A 12152-nucleotide genomic window follows, 5' to 3' on the forward strand; every position below is an offset into this window, starting at 1 on the left:
GCCCCCCGGTCTAGCAAATGTTTTGTATGCTCTAGTTAGTAGTGTAATATTAGCAGGGAAAAAGCTACGTAAGATAAGGTTAACAACTCTTAATGCCTTTTTGGCTATGTAGTTACAGTGGGCTCTAGCACTTAGGTCATTAGAGATGAGTACTTCAAGAGTTTGGATCATCACAAGGTGTTGACTATTCAGCCTGTATTTTATTTTCTGATTACTATTTTTGCCAATATGTAAGACAGAGCATTTATTGTTGAGATTTGAAGTTGCCATTTGTTTGACCATTCTGATATATAGTCAAGGTCTTTTTGAAAGGTAGCAGTATTGTCTGTGGTGTTGAATAGCTTTACATCATCAGCAAAGAGAACACGGTTGCTTTTAATATGATCACAGAGGTCATTTATGTAGAGTATGAAGAGAGTTGGTCCTAGAACATTGCCTTAGGGGACACCACTGTTGACAGGTACAGAATTTGATAGGATGCTCCCAATTTTGACCATTTGTTGTTTGACAGGAATGCTTCTATCCAGTTGTGCAGGTGTCCAGCGATACCATAAGATTTTAGTTTTAGGAGTAGTTTGTTGTGTCCCACTGAATCAAAGGCTTTACAGAAGTCTATGTAGATTGCGTCTATTGCTTTGCCCTGATTGAGTTGTGTAGTCCATATGCTTTTGCAGTGTAAGAGTTGCAGATTACAAGATAGTTTTTTCAGAAACCAAATTGTTTATTGGAGAGTAGGTTGTTTGTCTCTAAGTGGAGGATGATGGATTGGTTAATAATTGATTCCATGACTTTACAGGTGATGCAGCATAAAGACATTGGTCTTTAATTTTCAACTAGGTGGGGTCTCCCTTTTTGAAGATGGGGATGACTGTGGCTTGTGACCATAGTTTTGGCAAGGAGCTGGTCCTGAAAGATTTTTCAAAGAGTATGCTTAGAGATTCGGCTATGGCACTGGGTAGCTTTTTAAAGAAGTAGGCACATATTCCATCCAGCCCAATAGATAGGGATGGTTTTAGATTGCACAGTGCCTTTTCAACAATGTCTTTTGTAAAATTGATATGTATTAGATCATTGTAGATGTCTGTAGTTTGACTAGGAAATATGCATATCCATTGCGTTAATGAGCAAAGAATGTGTAAAGAGGGGGGTTTAATGGGGTTCGTAGACCTTAGGTCCTTTGGGTAGGGCTTTTTTTTTGTTTTTTTTTTAATTGTAGAAGGGGGGGGGGGTTTGGGGTTTGTTTAATGTGATGATTGGTGCATTCAGTCCTTATCTGGTGGCATAAATTTTTGTATCAGCTTTTGAAGTTGGCCAGGTGACCAGATTTGTTTTTCCACCAAAGTGATTTCTTTTTGGATTGAAGCTTCCTTATTGGTATGGGTAATTTGTTTTTTCTGGTTTTGGGAGTTGTTATTGGTACATAGAGTTTGATGACTCTTTTGACTTCAAGTAAAAATATGTTACAATGGTCTTCTACAGTATTGCATCCAGTGAATAGAAATTGCCAATCAAGGGATGAGAGATTGTTGTCTATAAGATCATAGTTGCCTTTTTTGAAGTTATAATTGGGGATTCCATTGTTGTGATGATTTTTGTGTGGACATACATTGAGACGAAAGTCAATCATGTTGTGGTCACTGTTGGAAAAGGGTTCTTTAATTTGTATTCCGTAAATTGAATTCAAACTATTGCAGAAGATGAGATCGAGGCAGTTGTTAAGTCTAGTGTTGTTGTTCTAGTCCCAGATTTGTTACAGCATAGTAGAAGGTTGCATGTAAGAGTTCAATGGTATATGTGTTAAGGGTCCAGTTAATATGAGGTAGATTGAAGTCACCAAGAAAGATAAAAGTGTGTGGGCAGGATGCTGCCCATGTTAGTTGTGTGTTTAGCTTGTTTGCATGTTCGATGTCAAAATTAGGGACTCTGTAATGTAGTAAGAACCGAAATATGATATTTAAGGACCATCATAGATGATGGTCTCAGGAAGAGCAAGCTCCTGGGTAACTTGGATGTTTTTTAGATGTAGGGAATTTTTACAGAAGATAGCAACACCATCTCCTCTACGGATTTCATGATCAGATCAGTAAACATGATAGTCTATTACTGTGGTAATGGAATCAGGGAGAGATGCATTGAACCATGTTTCACAGACAAATATAATGTTGAATTTATCCGTATTTAGTAAGAGGAGAAATTCAGGTATTTTATTTACAAGGCTTCTTGCATTGAGTAGCTTGCATTTAAGGCCAATTGTGGCTGGAATAGAGGTAGCTAGGGGCATGCATGTCTGGTTTTGAGTGATGTTGGATTGGATGGGGTGGGGTTGGATGCGGAGTTGTGGATTGTGTGACTTTCTTTTGATGCAATCAGCATGGTAGTCAATGTACAGGTCCTTTTCTCCATTGTCTAGATGTTTTTTTGAGTTCTGCACAGAGTTCACAGGAGCAGATTCTTTGCAGCATGGATAAGTCTAGTCTTGAGCGAAGTTTTTTATTGGTAGGATTGGATTTTGCAATGGCGTTTATTGTATGAATGAATATATGTTTGCTGGACTCATTTTTGCAAACAACTCTACAAAGTCTTGGGGCCACAGAGCCGTCATTGTATTTGTACCCAGGGCCATCTCTGGTTATTTCAATGATATCTTCAGGAGATATGTTTGTTGTATTTGAGTTGCATTTGCTATCACGAACTTTGGTGATTTCGTCTGATTCGCTGGTGTCTTCGAGACCAAATAAGATGGCATTTGGATGTTTCTGACCACGTTCCATGATGTCTCTGATGAGTAAGGGGATATTATTTGTGGAATTATTTGATGGGATAGTAATTGTTTGTGGCTGTGGTTTGGTGGTTATTTTTGGTTGTAGTTGTGATTGTAGTTGAGGTAGTGGTTGTGGTAGTTGTGGGATTTGATTTTGAGCTGATAGGTAATCACTTATATGTGCTGTATTTTTTTTTCTCAAGAGAGATTAAGCTTGATTGTATAGTTGTTTCAAAGCATTCTTCTATTGAGTGAATGAGTGATTCAATTCTGCTTTCCATTCTGTCAGGCAGGGTACTCAGTTTGTTTAGCTTAGGAAAACATGATGGACATAGACAAAAGAATGTATCTGATTTTTTTACGATATCAGCTAGGCTTTTGTTTATGTTTAAGCAGGCAGGGTGGACTTGATTGTCGCATAGGTGGCATTTGATGTTAATTTTGCTTTCAATGATGGTTTCAAGACATCTGAAACATGTGCAGGAGTCTGGGAGGTCATTGCTAGAGATATTATTTTGTTGTTTGGTAGTGGAGGGTTTGGAATTTTTGGCTGGTATGGTCAATGGCAATGGTACACTAAACAATTATAATAGCTAGTTAATGTGATAGGTAGACAGTTACTTAATGAATGTTGGTAATTAATAAATGTTAATTGATAAGTTAGAGAACAAATCAAAAGTAAGCTTACTTATTACTAAAAATCAATCAATCGATTATTCAAATCACTCTAATGAAATAATTTTGCTTAGCAACAATCAACCTAATGACATTAATCAGTAATCACTAGTCAATTAAATTCACTAAACCACCAACTTTACTAATCAAATAGTTCACATGAATTGCTGATCATTTATACTAATCAGTAATCACACTATATGCACTAAACACTCTAATCGCACTATTCAATAAAAACAATAAATCAATTAATCATTTGATAAAAATTAATTAGTTTAAAGAAATTGATTTGGAGAAATCATTATCTAATCTTTGATATAGGTCTTGAGGTAGAAAGTTATAAGTTTTGAGATAATGAAAATAATTAAGTAGTATTGAGAGTCAGCAAGTAAAGGGTTATTGCTTTGCTAGCTGTTGCTGATATCTGAGAATTGGTTTATAACCCCTAATAAACTGCCCGGAGGCCTCTTTTCCTGGGCTGGAGAAACAGCAGTTTCTTTGTGTCAAACAGGTTTTAAAACATGAACAGAGGAAACATTTCCAAGTCCCACTCAAACTGTTTCTCTCTTTCCTCTTGAAAACAATCAGTGAGCAAGGGTTTACACTCTCTTGTTTTGCAAATTGAGTTTTTGAGATATCAACGATGCAAAGATGCTGAAGGTGGGGCGGAGAATCTCTGGCCCCTTCTCTTTGAATTTAAACAAGTTTGTAGCTCAGAGAGAGAAAATAATTCAGGGAGAGAATTCGGGCAATCTGATTACTTATAACTATGCTTTGATTTATTGCTGCTGTTATCTGATCCGCTGGGGACACTCGTTGTAAAAACTGTAGGTTTGGAACATGCTGAAATAAGAGCAAAACACACAGCTGACTCTGTTCAAGAAAGGACTGGAAAACTCCTTAAAGTCTTGGTCTCTCTCTCCTCCCTCCTTGTTTCTCCCTGCCAGCTGTCCAATGTGGCTCCGGGGAAACTGTGTGGGGGATATTAATGGAGACACGTTGTCTGGTGTGGAAGATACTTCGATCAGCTGTGTGGGTGATTTAAATGAAGGTGCATTGTTTGCGCTCTGCTGGCTCCAAGTGATCCAGTTCAAGAGCTCCACCGGTGTGGTTAATAGAATATTACTCAGTCACCCAGGCCTTAGTCAGCCCTTGGAAAGGAAGAGGCAAATGTTGTGGTCTGCTGGCGGCCTGCGGAGCTGGAAGCAGAGTCAGATAGTGGGGAGGAACAGGGGCCGTTCCTGGAGCCTGGGGAAGGCTCGGACGAGGGATATGCGTCTGACACAGAGATGGGGCCAGGGCCATCTGGGAGTTATGTGCTGACTCCGAAGCCTCCAGGGGGAGCCTGTTCCCAGTGAGCACTAGCACAGAGCTGCCAGAAGGCAGGAACAGTTAAGACAAATGGAGCAGTTTGGAAGTAAGGCTTGAGGTGATTGGCCCCTCCCATAAGACATAAAGGAGGAGCAAAGGGACATGAGCCTTTACAGGAAGCAACTTTGTTCATTCTGGTCAGTTTAAAATCTGAAGCTCTGTGTTGACTTTGTGCTCCATTTGGCCTTGTACAGCTTATTGGCAATTTAGTCATTGGCAGCATTTCAAGGGAGATAAAGGTGTGTACTCATCAGCCTTATCCCGAAAGACTGTGGCCAGCTTCTGTTGGACTATTCACAAACTTTTTGGGACTCATTATGGACTATGAATGAATATAATTCACAGCCGTTGAAATAAAACAAAAGGTTTTTGGGACAAGCATGTGTTTGTTACTGTCTCAGGAAGCCTTGGTCAGAACAGCAGGAGGGTGGAAGATTGGGCAAGCATAACTACTGCCAGAGAAAATTTCTCTTCTTGTTTTAGTTTGGATGTGTACTGACACATTTACCGTACTTCTCCAGGAACATCTGAGTTTTTTTAATTGAAGGAAATCTCTTCAGTCCACCTCTTGGAAGGATTACACCTCTTGGAAGGATTCCCCTTGAGGAACTCTGAAAAGATGTTGCTGGTCCACAATAGGATGATGTAGACAGCTATGGGGGCACCTCATTGCACCCATATTAGTGCTGCTCCCATTACCATTTCAGGTTATTTATAGGAATTTCTTTTGCTACCAGCCAACTAGATTTCATCAGATACGCATCTTTTGGGTCCAGTATATTAAGAAATGCCCTCTGAAAGAATCCAGGACTTCCTCCTAGAAAGATTACCAGATTCATTATTTACCTTCAATAATGTAGGTTCCTATGAAAGCTCTCTATATTACACAGGAAATGTTTTAGGTCCGGGAATTTCTATAATTTCATACGTCTTTAGCTACATAATTTTTCAAAAATGATATTTTCATTTTATCCCCATGGAATGGTTGAGCAATCCTTCTTGCAAAATGTCCCCCTTATCAGTTGTTTTCCCAAGAAGATAATTCTTGAAATGAAGATGGCAATGTTTAAAAAAAACCATTTCTTTTTGGCTTTCTCAGATACAGAAAAATGCACCAAGTGTCCGGATGATAAATATCCAAATGAGCACAGAGTCCAATGTATCCCTAAAGTAATAACCTTCCTATCTTATGAAGAACTTCTGGGCATCATCCTGGTCTCATTTGCCCTGCTCTTCTTCCTAACAACAGGCCTTGTTTTAATCATCTTCATTAAATACCGAGAAACTCCTCTTGTCAAAGCCAACAACCGGGACCTCTCCTACATCCTCCTGGTCTCCCTCCTGCTTTGCTTCTTGTCTTCTTCTCTCTTCATTGGTCAACCACGAAAAGCCACCTGCCTTCTCCGACAGACTGTCTTCAGCCTCATCTTCTCAGTTGCCATTTCTTCTCTCTTGGCCAAAACTATCACAGTGGTGCTGGCCTTCCTGGCCACAAAACCAGGAAACCGAGTGAAGAGATGGTTGGGGAAGAGCTTGGCCAACTCCATCATCCTTTCTTGTTCTGCTGCCCAAATTCTCATTTGCTCCATCTGGCTGGGAGTTTCTCCCCCCTTCCCTGACTCTGACCTCCACTCGCAGCCTGGAGAGATCATCCTGCAATGCAACCAAGGGACCGTTGTCATGTTCTATGTCACCCTCAGCTACATGGGCTTCCTGGCTGCCATCTGCTTCACAGTGGCTTTCCTGACCAGGAATCTGCCTGGGGCCTTCAACGAAGCCAAGCTGATCACCTTCAGCATGCTGGTCTTCTGCAGTGTCTGGGTGACTTTTGTGCCCACCTACCTCAGCACCAAAGGGAAACACATGGTGGCTGTGCAGGTCTTCTCCATCCTGGCCTCCAGTGCTGGTCTGCTGGTCTGCATCTTCATCCCCAAGTGCTACATTATCCTTCTGAAGCCAGACTTGAACACAAAAGAGCATCTCACAGCCAGAAGAAATGTTGGAAATGTGAGACAGAGTAATTTTAATTCTTAACATGTTCCAACAGAACAAAATTATAAAATGGTTCAAGTGGTTCTCCAGATGAGTGATCAGTTATTTTTTTTATTGAAATAAATAAAAGGTGCCTGGAAGATTTCTTGGAGGAATGGGAGCGTGTTAGCAAGATAGAAATATAGCAGGAATGTATGGGACAACCTTGATTTCCACATTTCTAAATTTATTTTATCCAAGCTGCTATGGCAATAGAAATGATAGTTTCTTGTTATTTACCTAATAACTCCTTCTTAAGGGCAGCAACACTAATTGGGTGGAGAGGTAACTTGAGTCTTGCTAGTTATTAATATTCATGCTCCCATCATCTTTTAAATATGCATATGTATGTTTGCCCTCTTTTCTTGAAATGTAGAAATATAAGTGCATTCTTTTGCCTATAGGAGTTCCTCCCATTATTTTAAGGAGGGGACACAGAATAAATAAGAACTGCAGTGAGCCTGGATTATTGGCTTTTTGGGGTCTTGCATTTGATTCCACAGAAACTGGTTTCAACAGGGATTCACAATTTTTGACATTCCTCCTCCTCCTCCCCCTCCTCTTCATCATTCCCCTCCCCCTTCCCCCTCCTTTCCCTCACCCTCCTCCCCTTATTCCCCCCTTTACCTCATTCTCCCCCTCCCCCTCCTCCTTTCCCTCCCCCTTCCTTCTTCCCTTCCCCTCCCTCTCCTCTCCTTCCCCTCATTCCCTGTTCTCTTCCCCCTCCTCTCCCTCCTCATTCCCTCATCAGCAACGAGAAACCATTCTTTGTCTCCACCACATCCAGGCAACCTTGAAAAGACTCTGAGAACCAGACAAAAGTGCACCCCATTGTTGCATGACTTTGGGAGGTTCTCAACAGGATCATGGTCCCCTCACACAACTTCCAGAGGGTCTGTAGGCCATACGAGACCCTACCTCATTCTTCTGCTGCTTGGATAACTTGTAAGAAGGTGCAAAGAGGAAAGAACTGAATAGGAAATGCTTGTCATTATTATTGTTCTTATTATCTTTAATGCTTTTGGCATGTGACCATAATAACTGTTGAACTGAATTGAATGGAAAGGCTCTGGACCTGATTCCTTCAGGATCCTTCATTCAGTCCTGGAAAGTCTTGAATGACCAGACTGTCCCACAGGGATTCCTGCCTGCCCTCTTCTCTGACCACTTCACAAGGGGGCAGCAGGAGACCCCAAAGCAATGGGATTGTGGTCGTGGTAGGAGGGGTCTATTTTGACCCTCCCCCTCTGGATCCCCCTTCCCAGCCGGACACCCACAACAGTGAAAATCAGCTCTTGAATCCCATGTAGAAGATACAGTTGGATCTGTCCCTCGTCCATCCACACCCCACGCAGCCTGCCAAATAAAGAAACCCACACGGGAACCTGTGGGACTTTGTAGGTGCCTCCTAATGTGAACATCTGAATGGGGATGTCCCTGCCAGCTCCATCAAGAGGAGCCAAAGGAGATTGTGCTTCCTTCCTTCTTTCCACAACTGTCATTGGGAATAGGGGCTTCTCCAGGAGAGAAGATGCCCAGCAAGGCAGCTGAAGGGCCAAGTGTATTCTGATAGCTGTCAGGGAGGTTGTGGCCAAGTGTGAGATTGTGCAGCAGCTGGGGATTCTTACTGACCTGTTGAATGGCAAAAATACACCATATAGCATATTAAAGTCACTAATAGAGAAACTCCTTTACAAAAAATGCTCATGTTATTATTATATCATCATGAATAGAAACAGGAAAATTCTTTTTTCTTTCCAAATTAATCCTGTTTGTCTCCACCAGCTGACTCGAGTCCCAAGCCAACCCTGATCCAAAACCAGAGGCAAATGAGAGTTACCCATCCCCTTGACATTTTAATGGGTGTTGAGAAGGTGGGATGGAGATAGTTCTCCACCAGAGTTAAGAGCCACAAAACACACCATTATTTGTAGAAGGACTAATATTTATCTGGCCATGAAAGGGGATTCAGAATAATTCAATCATTAAAACAGAACTATTATAAAGGGAAGATGATTCTTTTAATGTGAGAAACATTTACCAATTCTTTAAAAAAACTCATTTGTTTCTGTAAGGATCAGAAATTGTGTATCAATGAGGGGTTAGCAAAATATGGAACTGGGCTGGGCAGGAGCCACAACAACCAATTCAATCACTACTTTAAACAAAAGTTAGCATTCAAGTGATGAACTCAAGTTTGGGTGGAGAGAGGAAAATAATCTGGAGTTGTTATGATTTTTATTTTGTCCCATCTTTGGATTTCAGCAACTTCCACAAAATAAGAGAAAAAGAGAGAAGCTTTGGAAATCCAGACCATTCAGGAAATTAGGTCCTTTAATATAGGAGTAAGTGAAATAGAAAGAAAAGAAGGAAAGTATGAGGAATGCAAACAGGGAAAGGAAACTCCAGCACAAGGAATGACTTACGAATGAAACGGGCAAGGAGGAGCCTGGTTGGAAGTCGTCATTGTATGCAATCTTCTTGTGAAACTGAGGAGATGGTCTCCTGGCCTGCAAGAGCTGAGCCCCCACTTCAGCCTGTCCTCTCTTGGGTGGCCCAGGAGAAGTTCCGGGAATTTGGGAGGCCGTTGCCTGGAGGGGATGAGATCTCCCTGGACCAAATTCCTTAATGCTCTTTTCCTTTCACTGAGAGCACTGAGAGATCTCCTGACGCAACCCCACCTCTGCCACCGATTGTTACCAATTGACCCAGACTCCATACTCACAAAGCACTAGAAACTTGAATTTGATTTGTTTGGTTTTTTTGTCTCTCCCTTCAACAGCTGGAGTGAGACTTTTTTTTCACAAATAGAAAAGCTTATATATATTTTTAAATCAAAATAAAGAGAAATTCTAAATCCTTTCAACCAGAGCCGAAAGTAATGTTAACACTATAACGATTATAACTATTTTCTATAAGCTGTTTCTATAAGCTTTAAAATGTGTGGACTTTAAAAAGCGTGGACCTCCAACTCCCAAGAATTTAAACTTTTAAAGCTGCCGCCTGCGCCAGAAACCGTGAATAAACCGGAGCCCAAACAACGCTGGAATCTGAAGCCCTGGAGCCCTAATCACAACGGCGAAGTTCCTGCTAGCCGGAGCGATTGGACCATTATCAGCCTTCTTCAGAGAGCCTTCTCAAAAATGTAAACCAGAGTCCCGCCCAAAACACTGAATTCCGGAGCCCTCCCTCCTTCCCCAGAGAAGCGGAGCTCCTTCCCTCAATCCCTATTAACCACACCGGTGGAGCTCAAGCTAGCCGGAGCTCTTGAACTGGATCACTTGGAGCCAGCAGAGCGCAAACAACGCACCTTCATTTAAATCCCCACACAGCTGATCGGAGTATCTTCCACGCCAGACAACGTGTCTCCATTCAAATCCCACACACAGTTTCCCTGGAGCCACAGCGAATAGCTGGCAGGGAGAAACAACGAGGGAGGAGAGAGAGACCAAGACTTGAGGAGAAGGACATAACTAATGGAGAGTCCTGAGAGAATTTATAAACAGAGAGGGGCTCTTTGCTTTAAACTCTGAGTTTTAAAACTTTAAGAATAAGCGGATCACCAGCAAAAATAACCCTTTACTTGCTGACTTACTACTTCATATAACACTGATTGCTTCATTACCTCAAAACATAACTTCCACAAGACATATATCAATGATTAGATAATGATGTCTATAAAATAATGTCTCTATAATAATTTCTCTAAAATGATTGATCAAAACAAAACAAAACAAAACAAAAAGCAAACAATGTGGCTTTAAGGAAAAACAAAGGAACTTTTTACTACAAACCTCCAATACTTCACTACCTCCACTATTTCATTACCTCAAGAACAAATAATGATAATGTTTTATCAACTAATAGTATAATTAATTGTTAAATGACCACTAATTTACTGATTAATTGAATTGATAGAGATTTAATACTGTATCATTGATTATCTAGTCGATTGATTGATTTTTAGTAATAACCTTACTTTTGATTTGTTCTCTGACTTATCAATTAACATTTATTAATTACCAACATTCATTAATTGTCTATCACATTAATTAGCTATTGTAATTGTTTAGTGTACCATGTAATTGTTTATTGACCATGCCAGCCAAAAACTCCAAACCCTCCACTACCAAACAACAACAAAAGAATAATATCTCTACCAATGACCTCCCAGACTCCTGCACATGCTTCAGATGTCTTGAAAACATCAATGAAAGTGAAAATAACATCAAATGCCACCTATGTGACAATCAAGCCCACCTTGCCTGCCTAAACTTAAACAAAAGCTTAGCTGATCTCCTAAAAAAGCAGATACATTTCCTTGTCTATGTCCATCATGTTTTCCAACCTAAACAAACTAAGTACCCTGCCTGACAGAGTTGAAAGGATAGAATCACTCATTCACTCAATAGAAGAACACTTAGCAACACGTTTTGAAACAACTGTAAAAGAAAACCTAATGAAAGCCTAATCTCTCTTGAAAAAAAATACAGCACAGATAATTGAATACTTATCGGCTCAAAATCAAATCCCAACTCAACAACCACTACCACAACTACTACCTCAAGTACAAACACAACTACAACTAAAAATAACCACCAAACCACAGCCACAAATAATTACTATCCCATCAAATAATTCCACAAATGATATCCCCTTACTCATCAGAGACATCATGGAACGTGATCAGAAACGTCCAAATGCCAGACTTCCGGTTTGAGCTTCTTCGGCGACAGACCGAAACCTCGTCTCTCCGAGGCTTCGATCCGTGCTCGCCGCTGGAGCGCCCCGAGCCAGCTGGTTTTGGGGCTAAGCCACCCCTAGAGGTGGTGAAGAGGGGGAAGACTGCCTGCAGGGTTGAGGAGAGCCGCATCTCTCCTCCCCAGCTGGCCATTAGTCCCTTTCCCAAAGGCGGTTGTAGCGGTGGTCAGAAATGGCCACCACAAAGAAGAACTCGACTGGAAAAGAATGTGCAGGAGGAAGATAAGAAGAGAAAATTTTGGTTGACCGGGTCAAACAGCAAAAGCAACAAATAAGGTACCCTGGAATTTAAACTTAACAACATTGTTCCCAAAGAAGATTTTGAAGCTGTGAAGGAGAGAGAGAAGGGAAAGGATTAGGTTTGTTTTCTTCCCTTCCTTATACTGATTGCTAAGAGACTTAAGCAAGAAATTGGGGAAAAATCCACTTTGACATTAATAGGCATCTAAGCTGAAAATAAAAGTCAAAGGGATAATAAAGATTTCTGGACATTTAAAAGTTTTTAAAAGCAGGAAAGGAGAAAAAAAAGAATAAAAGGGCAGGATCTGGAAAA

General features: G+C 40.9%; 2 protein-coding genes across 5 annotated transcripts in view; one reads left to right on the top strand and one right to left on the bottom strand.

Annotated features, from left to right (window-relative positions):
- LOC148130101 (vomeronasal type-2 receptor 26-like) overlaps positions 1 to 8148 on the top strand; it is a 28846-nt gene extending 20698 nt beyond the window's left edge. Inside the window, exons 3-4 of the mRNA XM_087968292.1 lie at positions 5907 to 6814; positions 8104 to 8148. Coding sequence (XP_087824418.1) covers positions 5907 to 6814; positions 8104 to 8148 — 953 coding nt within the window. The remainder of the gene's footprint in view (positions 1 to 5906; positions 6815 to 8103) is intronic.
- LOC148130100 (vomeronasal type-2 receptor 26-like) overlaps positions 1 to 12152 on the bottom strand; it is a 178207-nt gene that overhangs the window by 123876 nt on the left and 42179 nt on the right. The gene's annotated exons all lie outside the window — the stretch shown is intronic.

This window comes from Notechis scutatus, chromosome 6, assembly GCF_049901735.1.
Source record: "Notechis scutatus isolate UNSWTSFEM ecotype Mainland chromosome 6, rNotScu1.2, whole genome shotgun sequence".
In the NCBI taxonomy this organism is placed as follows: domain Eukaryota; kingdom Metazoa; phylum Chordata; class Lepidosauria; order Squamata; family Elapidae; genus Notechis; species Notechis scutatus.